This window comes from Carassius carassius, chromosome 18 (genome assembly GCF_963082965.1).
Source record: "Carassius carassius chromosome 18, fCarCar2.1, whole genome shotgun sequence".
NCBI lineage: Eukaryota > Metazoa > Chordata > Actinopteri > Cypriniformes > Cyprinidae > Carassius > Carassius carassius.
This window is the reverse complement of record NC_081772.1, coordinates 26130977-26156662: the sequence shown is the minus strand read 5'-3', so window position 1 is coordinate 26156662 and position 25686 is coordinate 26130977. Positions and strand designations below refer to the sequence as shown.

General features: G+C 41.2%; 1 protein-coding gene across 3 annotated transcripts; it reads right to left on the bottom strand.

Annotated features, from left to right (window-relative positions):
• Positions 1–11234: 11234 nt before the first annotated feature.
• LOC132092751 (uncharacterized) lies at positions 11235–15521 on the bottom strand. 3 transcript variants are annotated; one of them, XM_059499135.1, is made up of 3 exons: positions 15168–15521; positions 14700–15089; positions 11235–11482 (listed from the first exon to the last, which is right to left on the bottom strand). In XM_059499135.1, the coding sequence occupies exons 1-2, from the start codon at positions 15351–15353 to the stop codon at positions 14703–14705; spliced, it is 573 nt and encodes a 190-aa protein (XP_059355118.1). In that variant the 5' UTR covers positions 15354–15521; the 3' UTR covers positions 11235–11482; positions 14700–14702. The 3 variants fall into 3 exon arrangements, with proteins under 3 accessions (XP_059355118.1, XP_059355117.1, XP_059355116.1); XM_059499134.1 differs by having other exon boundaries at positions 11239–11470; positions 14700–15521; XM_059499133.1 differs by having other exon boundaries at positions 11240–11482; positions 14700–15521.
• Positions 15522–25686: the final 10165 nt, after the last annotated feature.

The following is a 25686-nucleotide window of genomic DNA, read 5'->3' as shown; positions in this document are numbered from 1 at the left end:
TCAAGATGTTAAAGCAGGGTTAGACGGGGATGATTGCGGAGAGGGACACTGGGAAATGCAGTCCTAAAATTCAGGAGAGAGGGATCTGATGCCGCCAGAGGAGGGCGTAGCAGAACGTTCCATGACACATACATTAGATTTATATTTTGACCCCACTATTCGGGGAAAATAGATTGTAAAGCGCAAGTACTTCTATCATTTAAGTAGGTAGAACAAAAGTCTTCATAATAGTGTTTTGAGAATTGGCTTATTAGTCATATGGAGTGAAGTGTCCTGAAGATGTTGTCCGAGAGGAGCTCCGTTCCGACTATGCTGGGGTGTAGGCCATCAGTGCAAAAAAGCCTAGGACGCGCTCAGAAAAGATTCCAATTATTAACAAATAACATTTCCTGTTCTTTACACCATGACAATAACCATTCATTTCAAGTCTTCTAAACCTTTCGTGTCCTCATCGATACGTGGGGAGTGGTCCCGACATAATGATCAGGTGTCGTGCTGCACACCATCTCGATCATGCTCCTGAAGTCCCTCTTCAGTCTCTCTGTCTGCCGAAGCGTGGTGTCGTTAACCCCGGCATGAAGCACAATCGCTCTGGGGCTCTTGTTGGCCTTCAGGATAGCAGGTATCTGCGCAGAAACATCGAGAACACGAGCACCAGGGAAACACTGAGTATACACTTACCTTCGGCCAACGTAGCATGGACGTGTTAGACGATGGAGTCTCTGACGATCACAGCATCGCATTCCCTATCACGGAGGTGAGCGAAGTGCTTCCAGGTGGAGAACTCGAAGACCGGAGTGGGAGAAGTCATCGCCCGGGCCTGGCTTGCGTCCCCTGCTGTGGATGCACCCAGGGTCTGTGGTGTCCCGGCGCCGGAGTGAAGGACATCTGGGATGATCGCATCCTGGGTGCACCGGGCCTGTGCAGAGCAGTGCGCTGTATACTTACCCCGGACTTGTGAGCATCAGCCCAGGAGGTTTCCAGCATGGCTCTCCGGACTCTAAAATATAACTTAATTCACACCATATTTCTGATATTATCAATCAATCTATTCAGATTAATTTGATTGTTCACTTTTATTTTATATCCGTGAGTGCGGTACACCTGCAAAGCGTTAGCCCTCATTAGGTTGTCATTAGCGTTTTCATTCGAACCTATCGCTGTTTTCTTTTCTCCTCTCCTCTCTCTCGCTCCAGTTTTTCACAAGTTCATCAAACAACTGCAGTAAGAATATTTCATCAAGCACGGTGATTAATGGCTTCTCCTGCTATTGTTATTTGCACCTCTTGCCACATGTACAGTTTATCTATCTCTGTCGCTGATGAGGGATTCACATGTGATAAATGCAGGGAATTAGTTAGGCTGACAGAGAAGATTTCAGAATTAGAGACACGCATCCAAACTTTAATTGAGGACAGTAAGAATGTTAGGGCTCTAGATACGGCTTTGGATGCGTCTAGCTCAGGGATTCCTGTACATTGTTAGTTTCCGGCAACAGAGCCCCTGAAGCAGGGCAACTGGGTAACAGTGAGGCAGCATAGTTATGGGTCAAAACACTGCTCTTCTGTTCCGATCAAAACATTAAACAGGTTCTCCCCACACAGTGATGCACCCACTGAGAAACCTGATGAAAGTGCTCTAGTTATTGGTGATTCTATTGTACGGAACGTGAATATAGAGACACCAGCCACCATAGTCAAATGTTTACCGGGAGCCAGAGCGTCTGACATCTTGGCAAATTTAAAAGTGCTGGCTAATGCTAAACGTAAATACAGTAAGATTGTTATTCATTCCGCCGCTAATGATGTTTGACTTCGCCAGTCGGAGATCACTAAAAATAACATTAAAGAGGTGTGTGAACTTGCAAGCACGATGTCAGACACTGTAATATGCTCTGGTCCCCTCCCTGCTTACCGTGGTGACGAGATGAATAGCAGATTGTCATCACTCAATGGCTGGATGTCTAAGTGGTGCCCACAGAATAACATAGGTTTCATAGACAATTGGACAAGCTTTTGGGGCAGACCTGACCTGTTGAAAAGAGATGGTCTTCATCCCTCCTGGGGTGGCGCCACTCTTCTCTCTAGAAATATGACAAATAGTCTTAGTGTTTATACTTGACTAACTGGGGCCCAGGTCAGGAAGCAGACAGACAGGCTAAACCAACGTCTGCTAGCTGCCTCACGTCAGAGGTCAGTTAATTCTCAGCACATAAAGACTCTTTCACCTAGATATACACTATAGAGACTGTGTCTGTTCCCCGAACTAGAAAATACAAAAAACGTCCAAACCAAGTTGAGATTAACAATTGAATTGAGGTTCAACAAATAAAAAACAGATGCAATATGGATAAACAAATGATAAAGCTTGGCTTTTTGATTATCAGATCCCTTTCTAAGAAAACACTTTTTGTAAAAAATATGATCACTGATCATAATATGGATGTGCTGTGTTTGACAGAAACCTGGCTAAAACCTGATGATTACATTATTTTAAATGAGTCCATTCCCGAAGATTACTGTCATAAAAATGAGCCGCATCTAAAAAACAAAGGGGGAGGTGTTGCTTCAATTTATGACAACGTTTTCAGGATTTCTCAGAGGGCAGGTTTCAAGTATAACTCGTTTGAAGTAATGGTGCTTCATATAACATTATCCAGAGAAACAAATGTTAATGATAAATCCCCTTTTATGTTTGTACTGGCTACTGTATACAGGCCACCAGGGCACCATACAGACTGTATTAAAGAGTTTGGTGATTTTACATCAGAGTTAGTTCTGGCTGCAGATAAAGTTTTAATAGTTGGTGATTTTAATATCCATGTTGATAATGAAAAAGATGCATTGGGATCAGCATTTATAGACATTCTGAACTCTATTGGGGTTAGACAACACGTTTCAGGACCAACTCATTGTCGAAATCATACTCTAGATTTAATACTGTCACATGGAATTGATGTTGATAGTGTTGAAATTATGCAGCCAAGTGATGATATCTCAGATCATTATTTAGTTTTGTGCAACTTCATATAGCCAAAATTGTAAATTCTACTTCTTGTTACAAGTATGGAAGAACCATCACTTCTACCACAAAAGACTGCTTTTTAAGTTATCTTCCTGATGTATCCAAATTCCTTAGCATATCCAAAACCTCAGAAAAACTTGATGATGTAACAGAAACTATGGACTCTCTCTTTTCTAGCACTTTAAATACAGTTGCTCCTTTACGCTTAAGGAAGGTTAAGGAAACCAGTCTGACACCATGGTATAATGAGCATACTCGCACCCTAAAGAGAGTAGCCCGAAAAATGGAGCACAGCTGGAGGAAAACAAAACTAGAGGTATTTCGTATTGCTTGGCAGGAAAGTAACCTATCCTACAGAAAAGCATTAAAAACTGCTAGATCCGATTACTTTTCTTCTCTTTTAGAAGAAAACAAACATAATCCCAGGTATTTATTCAATACAGTGGCTAAATTAATGAAAAATAAAGCCTCAACAAGTGTTGACATTTCCCAACACCACAGCAGTAATGACTTTATGAACTAATTTACTTCTAAAATCGATACTATTAGAGATAAAATTGCAACCATTCAGCCGTCAGCTACAGTATCGCATCAGACAGTGCACTATAGACCCCCTGAGGAACAGTTCCACTCATTCTCTTCTATAGGAGAGGAAGAATTGTATAAACTTGTTAAATCATCTAAACCAACAACATGTATGTTAGACCCTTTACCATCTAAGCTCCTTAAAGAGGTGCATCCAGAAGTCATAGATCCTCTTCTGACTATTATTAATTCCTCATTGTCATTAGGATATGTCCCCAAAACCTTCAAACGGGCTGTTATTAAGCCTCTCATCAAAAAAACACAACTTGACCCCAAAGAACTGGTTAATTATAGACCAATCTCGAATACCAAACATTGTTCCGGAGGCAGACACACTCTTGCAGTTTAAATCTAGATTAAAGACCCATCTCTTTAACCTGGCTTACACATAACATACTAATATGCTTTTAATATCCAAATCCGTTAAAGGATTTTTAGGCTGCATTAATTAGGTAAACCGGAACCAGGAACACTTCCCATAACACCCGATGTACTTATTACATCATTAGAAGAATGGCATTTACGCTAATATTAGTCTATTTCTCTCTTATTCCGAGGTCACTGTAGCCACCAGATCCAGCCTGTATCCAGATCAGAGGGTCACTGCAGTCATCCGGATCCAGTTCGTATCCAGACAAGATGGTGGATCAGCACCTAGAAAGGACCTCTACTGCCCTGAAAGAAAGCGGAGACCAGGACAACTAGAGCCCCAGATACAGATCCCCTGTAAAGACCTTGTCTCAGAGGACCATCAGGACAAGACCACAGGAAACAGATGATTCTTCTACACAATCTGACTTTGCTGCAGCCTGGAATTGAACTACTGGTTTCGTCTGGTCAGAGGAGAACTGGCCCCCCAACTGAGCCTGGTTTCTCCCAAGGTTTTTTTCTCCATTCTGTCACCGATGGAGTTTCGGTTCCTTGCCGCTGTCGCCTCTGGCTTGCTTAGTTGGGGTCACTTCATCTACAGTGATATCGTTGACTTGATTGCAAATAAATGCACAGACACTATTTAACTGAACAGAGATGACATCACTGAATTCAATGATGAACTGCCTTTAACTATCATTTTGCATTATTGACACACTGTTTTCCTAATGAATGTAGTTCAGTTGCTTTGACGCAATGTATTTTGTTTAAAGCGCTATATAAATAAAGGTGACTTGACTTGACTTGACTCTCAGCTGAGCCTGCCTCACCTCCAGGTCACGAATCTGCTTCTCCACGGCCTCCAGCTAAAGCTGCATTGAATGCAGCTCGAACGTGTCCTCACCTGCACTCAAAGGTAGACATACATCTGCCATTAAAGCAAGTAACAGTGAGTAAAAATATGGTAATGTGTGTGAATAGAGTATTAGCTATGCAAGTGGGATTTGCGGCAAAATAGCGGACCCGGGAAAAAAAAATAAAAATAGTGGTAGCAAGGCGCTCTGATTGTTTTTATTGTAGAATACAATAGAGTATATATTCACATGTTATAAAAACGAAAATGATGGTGTAAAAAATAGATGGATAGTTTTCACTTTAGATTAGGGGATGCAGAAAGTCTTATAAATGACTTGTGTACATAAACAAATAATTAGCAACAGGTAAGAAAGGCCTGCAAGTGATATGTAACACATTTACAAGTGATGAATGGTTTACACTTTAGATTAGGGGATGCATAAAGTGTTATAAATGACTTGTGTACGTATACAAATAATTTGTAACAGGTAAGAAAGATATACAAATGATATGTAACACATTTACAAGTGAAATAGTTTACACTTTAGATTAAGGGATTCAGAAAGCTTTGTAAATGATTTATTCATGCGTTTACACATCATCTATAACAGGTGTTGAACACTTTTTAGTGTGTACTAAGTACTGACTGGTGAGGGTATAGACGAGCCTGTCCTCCAACAAAAAACGACCATATAGGTCATTTGTGCAAGCACCTTTTACGACCTATATTTACATTTTAAAGTTAAACGCCCTCTAGCGGGCGTAAAAATAATGACAGTATTGCGTTGCGTCTGTTGCCATGAAATGACGTATAACGTCATTACCAATCAAAACGCACGTTTATTTAAATGCAATGTGTGGGCTTTTTACACCGATCTCACAGTATTTCCTACATATTTTACTAGGTGACTAGATGACCACACCTAACCCCACCCCTAAACCTAACCCTCACAGAAATCATGCTAAATTATGATTTATTGAGCATATACATTTTCATGCATGTCCATTCCCTGGGATCGAACCCATGATAGCATGATTACCTATCAATGTATAGCGCAATAATCTACCAACTGAGCTACACGAAACGCAAATCAGAGGGCAAATAAAAGAGTACAAAACATTAATATGAAAATGACCTTTTGCCGATAGGGGCGCAATTGTAGTATATGCTCTGATGGGTATTTGGACAAACGACCTATACGAGCGTATTGGTTGGAGGACAGGTTGGTATAGACAGCTGTCTTCTCTGACACACATGGAGTCTTTAACTCTGTGCACCTGATGTGAGCTTCAGTGGAAGGTAAAACCGGTTGAGAGAAACTTTGTTTCTAGTTTGGTGTCTTGTATATGAAATTAGATTGGGGGGTTCAAGAGAAGAATCATTAAGATTCTTATAAAACTAATGTGTTGCATAGGTATCAACATATAATATACACTCTCATTTAGAACATTAAATTACAAACTCATAGATACCAAACATCATATAGATGAGGCTATATTAAATAGTGATCCATCATAAGCATGGATAAAACATATACAATACACAAAAGACAATATACAAGAACAGCATACACAATGCCCTAAAGTATATGTTAATTAGTATATGTATATGTTAATTAATTAAAATAAATGTTTTCTATGAATTAATTAGAGTCCCTTTTTATGTGCATTATGTGTTTTTGAGAGGCTTGAGTTAGGAGTTGCTTTGCCATATTCCTTCCATATTCCATATTCCTTGTCAAATTTGGGGCAAGTAATCAAGATGCAACGTCGGCCAGCACATGTAAACCCATGAGAGTAATAAAAAGATCCTTGGATTGACTTCCCCCTCCACCTAGCAGAACCAGACTGAAATTCCTAAGGAGACCTCTTAACCTCTGGTCCCCAAAGAACATCTTTTGTCAGAGAATGGCACAGGAACTGTATTTTCTAGATATAAATGGACCAAAATGAACTCAAAAGGACTTATAAATGAATATCAGTCCATTGCTTAACTCCATATTCATTTATATGTAACCCACACATTTGACTATTATGTTTATAATCACTTATTGTGTATGTCTTTTAATAACTATAGAATAGCTTAAGGATACATATTCATGTTTAGTATGTATGTGTTTGAATCTGTTTGCTTGAAATGTTTCTGACCATCAGTTTTTTGTCAAATGTATCATATTCTTGTTATAGGAATCATGTCCAAAATTATACCCTGCAAGAGCGGGAAAATTCAGACCACGTGCTTGATAAGATAACATATGATTTATGATACCCGGGCAAAGACAATATCTAATTGGTCAAGACAACATTTGAGGTGTGGACAAAAGGACAGTTTAAATACTCAGGACACCATCTAATTCTGCTTTTAGCTTTTAGCTTGCGTTTAGCTTTTGCTATCAGTCATGCCGGCTTTTAGCTTGTAGCTTTGCTTTTAGTCATGCTTTTAGTCATCACTATTAGCGGTCTTTGAGTGCGGTTCCAGCATGCTTTGGCATGCACGCCTGCTGCTACTTAGGCATGATGAAAAGAAACGTGGTTTTCTTTTGAAAAAAAAAGAATGCGCGAAGTCTCGCGAGTTCTTTGCCAACATACGCTCACGCAGCAGTTAGTTCGAGGTGAAAGATGACCGCTAAAACAGGTGAAAGGACAGCTATTGCTGCCTGCAATGATCCCGAGATTCCCGACAGGGATCACCCATGGCCATATCTCAAGGATATGTTCGAATTCACTGAAGTCAAGGGAGATTCTTATCGGCTGAAATGTCTTCTTTGCCTGCCACGGGTGAATGAAATTTCAGCATTCAAAACTTCACCCTCGAATCTGAGAAAACATATTGAGGTGAGTTGACGTTAATGTTGTTACTATTGTTAGCCAAGTGATTTCATATTGAAACGTGCCTTGTAGTCAAGTTAGCCAACGCATATTGATCCTAACTGTGGCAGACTTGAGGTTGTGTGTGATTAAACCGTAAGCTAGTAAGCTTAGCTGATTCTCCCTGCATGCTGCAATTGGTCAAGGATGATCCAGCTGGAGGTAGACTTGGAAAAGCTGACTAGTCAGGTTTGCCACACTAACGTTAGCTCAGTGTTTCCCAAACTTTTTTCTTTCACGGCACACTATTTACTATGGTAACATGTCACTGTACACCACCGTGATATTAAACAGGCCACAAAATAACAGCAGATAACCATGCTTTTGAATGCAGCTATGTTGTCTGTTGCTATGTAGCCAATGCATTTTTTATTAGAAATAATCACATGAAAATCTGATTTAAAGAAATGGTAAGCCTACAATTTTAGTCATAAAAATCATTTTAAAAAATGTGAATATGGATTTTTCCTGCGCCACACCTGGGCAGCTCTTGCATCACACCAGTGTGAGGCAGCACACCCTTTGGGAAACACACTTGGCTATCACTGCATTGATCACTTTGACCATGTTTCAATAAAACTGGCAAGCCACATGTAGGCTATATGGTTGTTAACAGTTTTATATTTAGTGAAATGCACATTTATTAATTCATTTGATCTTTCTTGCAGAGAAAGCATCCCCATCAGTTAGAGATTTACTCTAAATTGACTCAGAGTCATAACAGCTCACAGAAGAGAAAGTGTCACGAAAATCCTCCTGCCAGTGCTAGCAAGCAGCTCAAGTTGGATATGTCTAGCAAGCGAGTGTCACAAGTGAACACAAACAAAGCAGTGATTAAAATTGTTGTTGAAGGCCTTCAATCATTCAGTGCTGCATTAAACGACATCCATGCAGAGTACCAGATCCGTGATAAGATCGTTAGAACAACGACTGACAATGGGTCAAATTTTCTAAAAGCATTCCGCATTTATGGAGACCAAGATGAAAACAACAATATGACTTACCCTGAGGAATTAAACAACTCGGGTGAGGGAGATGAGGAGGAGATTCAAGAAGAGGAAGAAGTTAACTTCCAAGAAGTGGCTAGTGTGCTTGATGTAGGCGACGTCTTTGAGTATCATTTACCGAAGCATCAGCGTTGCGCGTGCCACCTTCTCAATTTGGTGTCGACGGTAGATGCTTTAAAGGCAAACTCAAATGAGGCCTACAAAAAAGTGTCCAGAGCTGCATTTTCAAAGTGCCACACACTATGGAACAAGAGTGTACGATCCGCTTTAGCTGCAGAAACCATCAAAGATGCATGCAAACTTCAGCTAATTAGGCCCAATGCAACCAGATGGAACTGGAATGTCAAAGAACAAGGAGAGGGAGCCATCCGAGATGTTTGCACATCATTCAAAATTCCAATGTGAATACTGTATTTTTGTTTATTGGGATTGTTTTCTGATGCCACTACTTCTACACTATTTAAGCTAGACACACCACACCAACTTTATTGTAGCCTCTCTACAACTGTCCCATTTATTGTAACTACTACATACTCACTTAATTGCCCCATTACAACTTTCACACTCCTAATCCAACTCTTAAACTTATTAACTATTCCAGTACAGTTATTCAATGAATCTACCCCACACTAATCAACCCACTACAGTTGCCCCACTCTGAACATCATAAATCACTTAATCCTAAATCTCTAATTGAACATTCTATTCCATTCTAAAACTACTACCTAACATTTGATTAAACTCTCACTATGACTACCCCAGATTGAAATACATTTTTTGTGTTACAGGCTCAATCCAACAGAACTGGCCTTTTTAACAGAATACTCTGCGATCATGCGTCCAGTGGCCAAGGCCATCGATATTTTACAGGCTGAAACCAACATACAGATGGGATGGCTTCTTCCCACTCTGACTCAACTGAAGACAAAACTGGACCAGATCACTTGTTGATGCTATTCAACTGGGTTTGATGAACCGCTTCAGTGAAATTTTTGAAGACCCAGAACTGATTGCAGCTGCCATCTTGCTACCAAAATTCAAGACATTGTGGACCAAAGATGAAACCGTCCTCAAAAAGGGTAAGGCAAAGTCTGTTTCTTTTGAACAGATATTTTGTATTTATTTTAAAAAACCTGAATAGGGATGTCTACTGTGCATTGATGGCAGTTCATGCATTAAACCTCACATTAAAGGGGGGCGGGGATCATGGGTATAATTATTTATTTGTAATAATTCTCTTACCATATAATAATCAGTTAATTGTTTGACCAGTCCAATACCAATGTCCATGTAATGGCCAGAACTGGCCAGGCTCGTAGCCCCACTCAATTCCTCTTATTAAAGGTTAGGGAGGGTAAGAGAGTGATTAAAATATTACATAAATATAACCTATGCAATAGATTAACAGTGACACACAATAATGCAAATAGGACAGGAATTTTATTCCATGATAGGTTGCATGTGTTCTATGACAATACATCTTTGGTTGCATGCATCCTTGAGGTGGAAGGTTTATGTCTGTTAACGGTGTAGAATGATATCATGGCTATTTGCCAAATGACAATTACAGTTAAGAATAGAACTATGAAAAATGTCCAAATTTTTGACATCATTAACTAATGTTCTGAATGCCATGTATGGGATATGCATTGTTTTTCAGGACTGGACTACATCAATCTGGAGATGGAGACCTTGCATCCCCTCAGTAATTGCATGCCACCTCTTCTGATGATGATGACTTTTTCTCGTCCATCAAGTCAAATGCACAAGAAAGCTCCAAAGAACTTGAAGGATATCTGTCATTCTGTGGTGACCACACCAGTTTGCTGAAGACCTTTCCCTCCATCTGCAAGTTGTACATCAGGTTAAACACACCCCTTGGAGAGCCAGGATGGACTCTAGCAATTTTGAAAATCAGCTTTTACTAAAGCTGAACAGAAGCTTTTACAACTTTGAATATATTGTGTAGCTTAATGGTATGTTTTGAAGATATTTCAACTTAAAGGGTTAGTTCACCCAAAAATAAAAATTCTGTCAGTAATAACTCACCCTCATGTTGTTCCAAACCCGTAAGACCTTCATTCATCTTCGGAACACAAATTAAGATATTTTCTATTAAATCTGAGAGCTGGATCACTCCTCCATATGCTTCTACGGGAATGAAACTTGCTGGCCCAGAAAAATTATTAAAGAGATCGTTAATATAGTCCCATTGACTACAGTGGCTCAATCTTAAGTTTATCATGCAATGAGAATACTTTTTGTGAGCAAACCCCCCCCAAAAAACGACTTTATTCCACTATTCATTTCCTTCTCTTTGGGCCTTGAGTTTTTTCATGTAGTGTTTTAGTGCATCGCTTCTGTGTTGTACGTCACACGCATCACACACATGACCAGCGTCGGCCAATAGTGAGCCTACATTCAATTCAATTCAATTCAAGTTTATTTGTATAGCGCTTTTTACAATACAAATCGTTACAAAGCAACTTTACAGAAAATTATGTTTCTACAATATTTAGTAGTAGCTAGTAGTTTGTGCACGTTTGACAGGATTTTAGAAAATATAAAAATAATAATAATAATACAAGACGTAGTCAGCTAGACGATGAACTATCAATATTATTCATTAATAGTTATTATATGATGCAGTCACACATGTATCAATAATTGTTAGTTCTGTTGTTGATTCAAGGTTAGGATCATCTGAGGTCCTCTGAGGGTCAGCATCATCTCTTCTCAGGTGTTCTGGATTCAGACTGGAGCTTGTGTAAATCCTAGTTACCACGGGATGTAAATCCCGTGGCAAAACATAGAAACAAAATAGAGACATCATTAGCATAGCTGCTGATCCAACAAAGTAAAATTAGTTTAACCCAAGCTAAAGAATAAAAATGCACATTTCAGATCAGATGCAACTACACTCACAATTTAAAAGATACATTATTCGAGGGCTTGGCGAAAGAGATGTGTTTTTAATATAAATTTAAACATAGAGAGTGTGTCTGAACCCCGAACATTATCAGGAAGGCTATTGCAGAGTTTGGGAGCCAAATGTGAGAAAGCTCTACCTCCTTTAGTGGACTTTGCTATCCTAGGAACTACCAAAAGTCCAGCGTTTTGTGACCTTAGGGTGCGTGATGAGTTGTAGCGTGGTAGAAGGCTAGTTAGGTACGCAGGAGCTAAACCATTTAGGGCCTTATAGGTAAGTAATGATAATTTGTAACTGATACGGAACTTAATAGGTAGCCAGTGCAGAGACTGTAAAATTGGGGTAATATGATCATATTTTCTTGACCTTTGTCGCCTCTGGCTTGCTTAGTTGGGGACACTTCATCTACAGCGATATCGTTGACTTGATTGCAAATAAATGCACAGACACTATTTAACTGAACAGAGATGACATAACTGAATCCAATGATGAACTGCCTTTAACTATCATTTTTGCATTATTGACACTGTTTTCCTAATGAATGTTGTTCAGTTGCTTTGACGCAATGTATTTTGTTTAAAGCGCTCTATAAATAAAGGTGACTTTGACTTTGACTTTGACCTCGTAAGGACTCTGACTGCTGCATTTTGGACTACCTGTAGCTTGTTTATTGACAAAGCAGGACAACCACCTAGAAGTGCATTACAATAGTCCAGTCTAGAGGTCATAAATGCATGAACTAGCTTTTCTGCATCAGAAACAGATAACATGTTTCGTAGCTTGGCAATGTTTCTAAGATGGAAGAATGCAGTTTTTGTAACATTGGAAATATGATTTTCAAAAGACAAATTGCTGTCTAATATAACACCCAGATTTCTGACTGTAGAGGAAGTAACAGTACATCCGTCTAGTTGCAGATTGTAATCTACAAGATTCTGTGTAGTGTTTTTTGGTCCAATAATTAATATCTCTGTCTTATCCGAATTGAATTGGAGAAAATTATTTGTCATCCAATTTTTTACATTTTTAACACACTCTGTTAGCTTAGATAATTGGGAAGTTTCATCTGGTCTCGTTGAGATATATAGCTGAGTAACATCAGCATAACAGTGGAAGCTAATTCCGTATTTTCTAATAATATTACCAAGGGGCAACATGTATATTGAAAATAGAAGGGGACCTAGGACAGATCCTTGTGGCACTCCATATTTTACTGATAATAAATGAGATGACACCCCATTTAAGTAAACAAAATGGTAGCGATCGGACAGGATCTAAACCATCTTAGAGCCTGCCCTTGAATACCTGTATAGTTTTGTAATCGATCTATGAGTATGTCATGATCTATGGTGTCGAATGCAGCACTAAGATCAAGTAAGACTAGAAATGAGATGCAGCCTTGATCTGACGCAAGGAGCAGGTCATTTGTAATTTTAACAAGTGCAGTTTCTGTGCTATGGTGGGGCCTAAAACCTGACTGAAATTCTTCATACAGATCATTTTTATGCAGGAAGGTGCTCAATTGAGCAGACACAGCTTTTTCTAAAATTTTAGACATAAATGGAAGATTTGAAATAGGCCTATAATTTGCCAGTACACTAGGATCTAGTTTTGGTTTCTTAATAAGAGGCTTGATAACCGCCAGCTTGAATGGTTTTGGGACATGACCTAAAGATAACGACGAGTTAATGATATTGAGAAGCGGTTCTTCGGCTACAGGTAACAGCTCTTTCAGTAATTTAGTGGGTACAGGATCTAATAAACATGTTGTTGGTTTAGATACAGTGATAAGTTTATTTAGCTCTTCCTGTCCTATAGTTGTAAAGCACTGCAGTTTATCTTTGGGTGCGATGGATGAAACTGAAGTGTTAGACGCTGTAGAATCTACATTCGCTATTGTATTTCTAATGTTATCTATTTTATCAGTGAAGAAATTCATAAAGTCATTACTATTTAACGTTGGTGGAATATTTGAATCAGGTGGCGTCTGGTAATTTGTTAATTTAGCCACTGTGCTAAATAAAAACCTTGGATTGTTTTGGTTATTTTCAATGAGTTTGTGTATATGCTCTGCCCTAGCAGTTTTTAGAGCTTGTCTATAGCTGGACATACTGTTTTTCCATGCAATTCTAAAAACTTCCAAGTTAGTTTTTCTCCATTTGCGTTCAAGACTACGAGTTACTTTCTTGAGAGAGTGAGTATTACTGTTATACCATGGTACAGTACGTTTTTCTCTAACCTTTTTCAATTTGATGGGGGCAACAGCTTCTAATGTATTAGAGAAAAGTATGATTAGTGTATGATCTAGTGTATGATTAAAACGATGAGTGGGCCCGGTGACATTTTGCTTGACTCCAAAGGAGTTTATTAGGTCAGTAAACGCAAGTCCTAATGCATCATTTGCATTATCAACGTGAATATTAAAATCTCCCATGATTAGCGCCTTATCAACTGTAACTAGAAGGTCTGAGAGGAAATCTGCAAATTCTTTTAGGAATTCTGTATACGGCCCTGGTGGTCTATACACAGTAGCCAGAGCAAGAGATACATTAGATTTCTTTTGCATGTCTGACAGTGTAACATTTAGCAGAAGTATTTCAAAAGAGTTAAACCTGTATCCTGTTTTCTGGGTAACATTGAGAATATCACTATATATTGTTGCAACACCTCCGCCACGACCAGTCTGATGGGGCTCATGCTTATAACAGTAGTTTGGTGGAGTAGACTTTATTTAGACCAAAATAATAATTTGGTTTTAGCCAGGATTCAGTCAAGCAGAGTACATCAAAACTATTATCTGTGATAATTTCATTTACAATAACTGCTTTGAGTGTGAGTGATCTAATATTTATGAGCCCAAACTTTAAAAATTGTTTTTGTTCATTTACTTTACATTTTTCTGGTTTAATTACGATAAGATTTTTTCTAGATCCTACATTATATTTTGACCTCACTATTCAGGGAACAGACACAGTCTTAATAGTTTTTACAGCGCAAGTACTTTTATCATTTGAGCGGGTGGAACAAAACTCATCATAATAGTTATCTGAGAATTGTCTTACTAGTCACATGGAGCGAAGTGTCCTGGAGATGTTGTCAGAGAGCAGCTCTACTCCGCCTCTGCTGGGGTGTAATCCATCAGCGCGAAACAGTCTAGGACGCTCCCAGAAAAGATTCCAGTTATTAACAAATAGCAGTTTCTGTTCTTTACACCATGACAACAACCATTCATTTAAAGCAAAAAGTCTACTGAACCTTTTGTGTCCTCGTCGATACGTGGGCAGTGGTCCTGACACGACGATCGTCGCCGCGGGCGTCGTGCTGCGAACCGTCTCGATCAGGCTGCTGAAGTCCCTCTTCAGCGTCTCCGTCTGCCGCAGCGTGGTGTCGTTAACCCCGGCGTGAAGCACGACCGCTCTGGGGCTCTCGTCGGCCTTCAGGATCGCGGGTATCTGCGCAGAAACATCGAGAACACGAGCACCAGGCAAACAATGAGTGTGCACTTTACCTTCGGCTAACGTAGCACTTACGTGTCGGACGATGGAGTCTCCGATGATCACAGCGTCGCGTCCTGTCTCGCGGAGGGGAGCGAAGCGGTTCCGGATGGAGATGTCGAAGGCAGGAGGGGGAGAAGTCATCGCCCGGGACCCGGCTCGCGTCCTCCGCTGTGGATGCACCCAGGGTCCGTGGTGTCCCGGCGTCGCAGTGAAGGACATCTGGGAAGATCGCGTCCTGGGTGCACCGGGCCTGTGCAGAGAAACACACGGAGTAGACGTGGTGGGACTGTTAGCAGCACGCTGTATACTTACCCCGGACTTGTGAGCGTCAGCCCGGGATAATTCCAGTGCGGCTCTCCGCTCTCTCAGCTGGGCCTGCCTCACCTCCAGGTCGCGAATCCCCACGGTCTCGAGCTCGAGCTGCACAGAGTGGAGACATTCATCCGCCATTAAAGCAAGTAACAGTGAGTACAGCAGTGGTAATGTGTGTGAATAGAGTATTATTAGCAATGTAAGCGCAGTTACCAGCAACCACGCTTGCTGATGCTAACGGGCTAAAAGCTAATAGCGGACCCGGGAGATCAAAATAAAACTAGTGATAGCGAGGCGCTCTGATTGTTTTTGTTGTAGAATACAATAGAGGATATATTCACACGTTATATAAATGGAAACGATGATGTATAAAATTGATTTTTAGGTTAAAAATAGTCAATGAAAAGAATATAGTGACGGAGCTCAAATGCAGTACAGCCGCCAACAACAAACAGGTGACGTGCAACACAGACGCGCTGCACTATTACAGCAAGTTTCATTCCCATAGAAGCCTATGGAGGAGTGATCCAGCTCTCAGATTTAATCAAAAATATCTTAATTTGTGTTCCGAAGATGAACGGGGTTGGAACAACATGAGTGTTATTACCGACAAAATTTTCATTTTTGGGTGAACTAACCCTTTAAAGAGTTGGTTCTTCCTCATTGATTTTCTGAAACAGTCTTACCTTGTATCTTGCACATCTTTTGTTTGATGCAGCTATAATGTTATGGAACATGTCTATTGAAAGTTCAACCCCTATACTTCGATAAGGTGCTTCATTGTCTCTTTTGATTGTAAATCTAACTAATTCTTAATTGCAGTATCTAATCTCATAATTTTTTTTCAAATAAAACATTGCATATCACTCCCAAAACAACTGATCTGCTTAATTATTGATATTTACAGTTATTTTGAATATTTACTTTTTACTTCTGGTACTTAAGTATGTTTCAAATTGGATACTTTTGTACTTTTACTCAAGTGATGTTTGAATGGAGGACTTTCTACTTTTACTGGAGTCATTTTTTATTTAAATACATCTACTTTTACTTGAGTATAACTTTTGAGTACTTTTACCGCCCCTGGCCAACGCCCAACCACTGGCTTCCCAAGACGTCACTTCAGCGACTACTGAACTTCCAGCCAATCAGCGACATCTGGAAACCACCATTCAACGACAACAAAGGGAACCCCCTTCACACAGGAGATGCAAGTAACTACTCCAGACATTTGCACTGGTGTATCTAATATAATTTTAACCTCGGTAACACTTTAGAATACTGTTTCTTACTTACTACATTACTAATAAGGAATTATTGAAGAACTAAGAGGTGATTATTCATTAACACTTAACTCACTACTGTTAACTACCAAGAAAGATGTGTTAATTAATCAGTATGTAATATAATTTTATGATTGTGTTAAGTAACAGTTAGCTTATCAGTAACTAATATATTCTGTGATACCTCCTGAAGAACTACTATTAATTATCTACTAGTTAAGGTTCAAGAAAAATAACTATGAAATAACTACTACTGAACAGTTATACGCAAAAAAAAACACTATAATAATCAGGCTGTGTCCCACAAATCAAGTACTTGAGTAAAAGTACAGATCCCTCAATAAAATATTACTCCAGTAAAATTATAAGTAGGTCTATTCATTTTCAAAATTACTTGAGTAAAAGGACAAGTACAAAGTACTACTACAGTAGCAACTTTGTTAAAGTCCACTTATTAGCCTATAATGGAAATGAAATATGCATTTTGTTTGCTTCTAAATGTTTAACTTTTGATTATGAAATGTTTGTTAAATTAGTTAAAATGTGGGCAGTATACATGTTAAAATGGAATAAAATATGCTGTATTAAGAAATTTTCTCATCTGAAATAAACAGATGAGAGTATTTTACAAAGTTTATGATTACTTTTATAGGTTGTTCTTAGTCAAAATGATGTATTTTATTATTATTTACTAATAGGTTTACTTTAGAATTCTGTAAGTCAAATTTATTTGTATAATGTATAATTTCTGTAAGGCAAAATTATCTGATAATTCTTTATTAATTACTAATGGGTTCCCTATGTTTTCACTTTAGAATACTGTTTCAGATTCTAAGTAATTCTTCAGGAATTATTTGATAATTCTTTATTAATTACTAATGGGTTCCCTATGTTTTCACTTTAGAATACTGTTTCAGATTCTAAGTAATTATTGAGGAATTATCTAATAATTCAGCCTGATCTCACAATCAAAACGTACATATTTAGACGTAAATTAAAACTGTCCAATACGTATGTGCCTTTACGTATTTACAGTGTCGTTTACGTATTCTCAGGATGTAATTAAAGGTTCGATACGTAACTAAATTTACGTAAAAACAACCTCAAATACGTACAGATAGAACGTTTTCTCTGACCAGTCAGTTATCCAAAGAAGCTCATGAAGCTGCTTTTCAATGCGTATCGGATTATTATTATTTTTTCTATTTATCTATTTATCTATTTTTTCTATTTTCCCTTTTTATAATTTTTTTTTTTATAAATGTAAGATCCCTAAACCCCACCCTAACCTAAACCTACCCATTTTATACAGAATGTTAAAAGAGTAAAACATAATAAAACACAATTTTAGTAAAAATAACATTAAAACGTTATTTTGAGCCACTAACGTTAATCCTACACCTACCCCTAAACCTACCCATAACCATTTCTTAAAACTACATAACGTTACTGTTATAAATAAACAAATAACAGACAAACAAACGTAACATTAATCATTTATTCTTTGCGAAAATATCAAAAGTGGTACCAAAAGTAGTTCAAATGATAATGAGTTCCAGTCACAGTCCTCTCTGGAGGTAATAGTTTTTATAAGGTACAGAGCAGAATTTAATTTATTAATCAGTGAAATTATGAATCTTCTCTCCGTGAAGGCGCACTGGCGCAGTACTGATTTCAAATGTCTATCAACTGAAAAACGGCATGTCGCAATCTGTGACGAATAAGGTGAGAACCAATGAGAGTTCGATATCAGTGCCGTAAACCATGTCGTAACGTTTCTCGAGGGTGGCGCACTGGCGCTATTTTCAAATTCGAATCATATCATAACTAGTGCGGGCTTTGACTGTGATGGTCGCTGTTGCTGAGAATGAAGATGAAGATCGATTGATAAAGGGCTGAATTTGGATATGGTCTTTGCAAACATCTGGATTCTAAAGCTATGGAATACAGCAAACAAATAAAATGGATGTGATTTGTAATTTTATGCTGTGCTTTTGTGTATCTATGGTTGTAATGCCAGTCATTGGATAGGAGAAAATAGCACAGCAAAATATTTCTCATTTAACATTATGTAATCCCCGAAACGAGTTTGCAGCATGCACAGAAATGTTATTTCCTATTAAGTAGATGAGTAAACTGCTTTCAATAAATTCACTAAAAACATGTATTAATATGACAAATACAACAGATTTAAATCATTAAAGCCACGATTTTAATATTAATACATGGGAATTCATATACATTCACACTTTACTTTAGATTATTTACATTTTTTTAGCTGCTAACATGTAAGTATTTTTACGTTTTACTGCTAAAAATACGTTAAGGTTGTACGTTTTTATGTGCATGAAAACGTAAGTAAATGTATGTGTGGTAGAACCACATTTAACATATAAATACACGTTTTCTCATGAGATCACGTTGCAGCTGAATAATTCTTTATTAATTACTAATGGGTTCTCAACATTTCCACTTTAGAATAGGCCTAATGTTTCAGGTTCAAAATAAGTGCTGCATAATTATTTGATAATTCTTTATTAATTACAAATTGGAAACCTGTATTTTCACTTTTCCTCAGGCTTTGCCTTACAAACAAAAATCTAATTAATGATAATGTGGTATATGCTGAGGAGGCACACATACAGTACTGTATATAAAATATAAAAACTAAGGTAAGTTATCGCAAGGCACTGGAGTCGTGGTGGGGTTCCTAATGGAAGCTGATTTCTTACAAAACACACTCACAAAACAATTTACTACATAGGCAAAACCACTAAAAATGTATTGCATTTATTAATATTGCATTTTCATGCTACTACTACTATTGCTAATAACATTTATATGAAAGGGTCACAATTCAATGTAATTGTGTATAACTGTTCATTAGTAGTTACTTCATAGTTATTTTTCTTGAACCTTACCTAGTAGATAATTAATAGTAGTTCTTCAGGAGGTATCACAGAATATATTAGTTACTGATTAGCTAACTGTTACTTAACATAATCATAAAATTATATTACATACTGATTAATTAAGTGAAGTGAAGTGAAGTGAAGTGACATTCAGCCAAGTATGGTGACCCTGTCACGGCCGGGATCCAATGAGGCACAGAGATAGAACCAATTGCGAGTAAGTCTTTTATTAAGGGCAATCCAAAAGGGTAAACAGTCCAGGCAGAGGTCGATACCAAACAAAACCAAACCAAACATAAACAAACAAAGACACAAGGCAAGAGCACGACAAGATGACGGACTTGAATTAACATCACATTAAACAAGGACTCCGTGACTAAGACTCAGACAGACCAGGTATAAATACACAAAAGGATAATGGAGAAACAGGAGACAGGTGGGGAACAATCAATTAACTAAACAAGGAGGAAGGTGACCAAATAAGGAGACAGGAAGTGATAATATGATAAACACCGTGGGAACTGAGGACACCTAGTGGGAACCCAGGGAACACAACCCAGACACTGTGACAGTACCCCCCTTCTACGGAGCGGCTCCCAGACGCTCCAAGACAGACACAAAACAGAGACCAGGAGGGAGGCGGACAGGGGGAGGGACGGAGGGCCAGAAAAGAAAAACATGGGGAACAGGCACCAGAATGTAAACACAACACAGAAAGACCAGGAGGGAGGAGGACCGGAGGAGGTTCAGGGGGAGGGACGGAGGGCCAGACTAACAGAAAGGAACACGGACAGACATTAACACAAAAACAAAAGGAAAAAACAACATGAAGCCCCCCAGGGCGGAGCAGAAGACCACCACACCCTTGTGGTCAAGGCCAGAGTCCTCCAGGGCGGAGCGGAAGACCACCACAACCGTGTAGTCAGGGCAAGCACCCCCCAGGGCGGAGCAGAAGACCACCATGTCCGTGTGGTCAGAGCAGAAGCCCCCCAGGGCGGAGCAGAAGACAACCACGTCCGTGTGGTCAGAGTGGAAGCCCCCCAGGGCGGAGCAGATGACCACCACGCCCCTGTGGTCGATGCCGGAGTCCAACAGGGCGGAGCAGAAGGCCACCCAGTGACTTGACCTGACTCTGAAAGGTCCACGATGACTAGCCTTGTCTCTGGAAAGTCCATGGTACCTAGCCCTGGCTCTGGAAGGTCATCGGTGACTGGCCCTGACTCTGGATGGTCATCTGTGATTGGCCCTGACTCTGGAAGGTCATCGGTGACTAGTCCTGACTCTGGAGGGTCATCTGTGATTGGCCCTGACTCTGGAAGGTCATCGGTGACTAGTCCTGACTCTGGAGGGTCATCGGTGACTAGCCCTGACTCTGGAAGGTCAACGGTGACTAACCCTGAATCTGGAGGGTCCACAAGCACCTGACTAGCCTCTGGAAGGTCAACCGGCACCTCACTCGACTCTGAAAATTCAACAGTCACCTTACTCGACTCTGGAAGGTCAACAGGAAATTGACTCGACTCTGGAGGGTCAACAGGAACACGACTTGATTCAAGAGGAACAACTGGAACATGACTCGATTCTGGATGATCAACAGGAGCTAGCCCTAACTCTAGAGGGTCAACGGTAACTAACCCTGACTCTGGAGGGTCCACAAACATCTGACTTGACTCTGGAGGGTCAACTGGAACCTGACTCGACTCTGGAAGGTCAACAGGAACTAGCCCTGACTCTAGACCGGTCTCGGGCACCGCATCGGGAGTGGCCTCGGGCACCGCATCGGGAACGGGCACCGCCTTGGCCTCTGGAACAGCATCGGGCACCGCCTCGGCATCGGGCACCGCCTCGGCCTCCGGAACTGCATCGGGCACCGCCTTGGCCTCCGGAACAGCATCGGGCACCGCCTCGGCATCGGGCACCGCCTCGGCCTCCGGAACAGCATCGGGCACCGCCTCGGCCTCCGGAACAGCATCGGGCACCGCCTCGGCCTCCGGAACAGCATCGGGCACCGCCTCGGCCTCGGGAACAGCATCGGGCACCGCCTCGGCCTCCGGAACAGCATCGGGCACCACCTCGGCCTCCGGAACTGCATCGGGCACCGCCTCGGCCTCCGGAACAGCATCGGCCTCCGGAACTGCATCGGGCACCGCCTCGGCCACCGGAACAGCATCGGCATCCACCTCGGCCTCCGGAACAGCATCGGCATCCACCTCGGCCTCCGGAACAGCATTGGGCACTGCCTCGGCCTCCGGAACAGCATTGGGCACCGTCTCGGCCTCCGGAACAGCATTGGGCACCGTCTCGGCCTCCGGAACAGCATCGGGCACCGCCTCAGCCTCCAGAACAGCATCGGGCACCGCCTCGGGAACGTCCTCTGGGCTTTGAGGAATGGTTGACGCCTGTCTCCTCCTCCTCCGCCCTCTATGATGGCGAGTCGGTGACACCTTGTCTGGAGACTCAGGCGTTGAGTCGGCCATCTTGTGCTGTGGCTCCAAGCTGGCGGCCATCTTGTGCTGTGGCGCTGGGCTGGCGGCCATCTTGTGCTGTGGCTCTGGGCTGGCAGCCATCTTGTGCTGTGGCTCTGGGCTGGCGGCCATCTTGTGCTAAAGCGCTGGCTCAGCAGCCATGACGTTAACCGTCTTGGGAATCTCTAGGATCTTGGACAGCGTAGCGAAATAATCCAAGAATGAGTCAGCGGCCTTCTTGGGCGTTGGCCCTGAGCTGGCGGCCATTTTGCACCGTGGCGCAGGACTCGCGGCAATCATGGGCAGTGGCGCCACCGTGGCGGACGTGCGCTTCCTCTCCCCTCTCCGTCCGCCATGGTGAGACGGTGGCTCTGATCCATCCCACACGAGCCCCGGGTCGAAGGGAGGCCATGGTTGAGAGCGATGCTGAGTCTCCTCTCGACCACTCCCTCCTCGGCGACCTCCCCTGGTCCCCCGGAAAACCACCAGGCGAGTTCCCTCAAAACCGTCTCTCTCCCGCTCTGTGGCTGGGGATGAGACATAGGCAGACATACCGCTGGTTCTTACTGTGACGGAGTCCTTCTGTCACGGCCGGGATCCAATGAGGCACAGAGATAGAACCAATTGCGAGTAAGTCTTTTATTAAGGGCAATCCAAAAGGGTAAACAGTCCAGGCAGAGGTCGATACCAAACAAAACCAAACCAAACATAAACAAACAAAGACACAAGGCAAGAGCACGACAAGATAACGGACATGAATTAACATCACATTAAACAAGGACTCCGTGACTAAGACTCAGACAGACCAGGTATAAATACACAAAAGGATAATGGGGAAACAGGAGACAGGTGGGGAACAATCAATTAACTAAACAAGGAGGAAGGTGACCAAATAAGGAGACAGGAAGTGATAATATGATAAACACCATGGGAACTGAGGACACCTAGTGGGAACCCAGGGAACACAACCCAGACACTGTGACAGACCCATATTCAGAATTTGTGCTCTGCATTTAACCCATCCGAAATGCACACACACAGAGCAGTGAACACACACACACACACACACTGTGAGCACAAACCCGGAGCAGTGGGCAGCCATTTATGCTGCGGCACCCAGGGAGCAGTTGGGGGTTCGATGCCTTGCTCAAGGGCACCTAAGTCGTGGTATTGAAGGTGGAGAGAGAACTGTACATGCACTCCCCCCACCCACAATTCCTGCTGGCCCGGGACTCGAACTCACAACCTTTTGATTGGGAGTCCGACTCTCTAAACATTAGGCCACGACTTCCCTTACACTTACACTTACAATTAACACATCTTCCTTAGTAGTTAACAGTAGAGAGTTAAGTGTTAATGAATAATCACCTCTTAGTTCTTCAATAATTCCTTATTAGTAATGTAGTAAGTAAGAAACAGTATTCTAAAGTGTTACCTTAACCTCATTAAGTAACTCAATGCAAGGGTTAATTAAGTGATTGATGGCTGTTCATGTCTATGCAATTTCACGTATTGCTGTAAACTTGGGATTCCATATTTTCGTTCTCTTAAACTCATTCTTCCCTAACTTTCTATCTTCCTGCAACTTGTATGAATGTGTGAATGTGTGTGCTTACGTGTTAGATTTGTTTATATGTCTTAGATTTATCCAATGAAGCCTTATTCATATTGAAAAGAGAAGTATCTTGTGTTTTATGCTTACAAGTTAATGTCTTAAACTGCTGATCTTGTTACTGTGCTAATTAATAGTGTTTTCACTATAGTTTGGATATTAATATCTAGTGCAGATTTGATGTTAAACGGCTCGTTCAGTGAATCGCAGAGCGTCTCAGTGATCAGCCGTGAAACAGTGATTCTGTTCAAATTCCCTTTAAAATCTTAAATGATTCCCTTTGAGCTAAATGGACCTGTTTCCCTTACACAAGTGATACATGATTTCTGATGATTTCTAAAGTGTGATAGAGAAAAAGGCAACAAAGAAGCCTTTTTTTGACAAAGGTCAGAACTCCTGTTATGATGTAGGTTTTTGGGCTGCACTCTTACCATAAATTAATCTATTACTTTTCCCACATAATTTTTAACAAAAAAGATTGGTAAAATATCTATTTAGGAGTCTTGACCTTTCCAACGATATATAGGATTTAATTCTAATATAGTAAGTATCACTCTAATAAGTGAATGTAGGCGTCCCACCAAGGGGACGGGTGACAGTTAACATATAACAAATAGTTGTGTGTCCAAATGCTACATAATTTCCCCCTTTCAAATGCTGTTGTTTAATAGACAACAGCCACCGACGCCAAAGGTGCAGGACAATTGGACACGCACCTGCCACTCACACCTCCTGCAATCCCCCTCTCCATACCTCCTGCTCTTCAAATCTGCGAAGATGATGTGCGCCAGGTCTTCAGGAAGAACAAAAGAAGAAAAGCACCAGGCCCAGATGGCGTTACACCAGCCTGTCTGAAAATCTGTGCTGACCAGCTGGCCCACATCTTTTCACAGATCTTCAACAGATCTCTGGAGTTGTGTGAAGTGCCTTCCTGCTTCAAACGCTCCACCATAATCCCCATTCCAAAGAAACCCAAGATAACAGGACTTAACGACTACAGACCTGTGGCTCTAACGTCTGTCGTCATGAAGTCCTTTGAAAAACTGGTTCTGGCTTATCTGAAGGACATCACTGGACCCTTACTGGACCCCCTGCAGTTTGCTTACCGAGCAAACAGGTCCGTGGATGATGCAATTAACATGGGATTGCACTTCATCCTGGAACATCTGGACAAAACAGGGATTTATGTGAGGATCCTGTTTGTGGACTTTAGTTCGGCTTTCAACACCATCATCCCAACAACCCTCCAGACCAAACTGACCCAGCTCTCTGTTCCTAGCTCTATCTGTCAGTGGATCACCAGCTTTCTGACAGATAGGCAACAGTTAGTGAGACTGGGGAAATTCATGTCAAACAGCTGCTCCACCAACACTGGTGCCCCTCAGGGATGTGTTCTCTCCCCTCTGCTCTTCTCCCTGTACACAAACAACTGCATCTCTAAAGACCCCTCTGTCAAGCTCCTGAAGTTTGCAGACGACACTACAGTCATCAGCCTCATCCAGGACGGTGATGAGTCTGCTTACAGACAAGAGGTTGAGCAGCTGGCTGTCTGGTACAGTCTCAACAACCTGGAGCTTAACACACTCAAAACAGTGGAGATGATCGTGGACTTCAGGAGAAACCCCTCTGCACTCCCCCCACTCACCGTCATGAACAGCACTGTGACTGCAGTGGAGTCATTCAGATTCCTGGGTACCACTATCTCTCAGGACCTAAAGTGGGACATTCACATTGACTCCATTGTGAAAAAGGCCCTGCAGAGGTTGTACTTCCTTCTGTTCGGACTGCTGAAAGGATTATTGGTGCTCCCCTGCCCACCCTTCAAGAACTCTATACATCCAGAGTGAGGAAAAGGGCTCAGAAAATCACTCTGGATCCCTCACATCCAAGTCATCCCATCTTTGAACTTTTGCCATCTGGCCGGCGCCTCAGAGCCGCAAATACCAGAACAGCAAGGCACAAGAACAG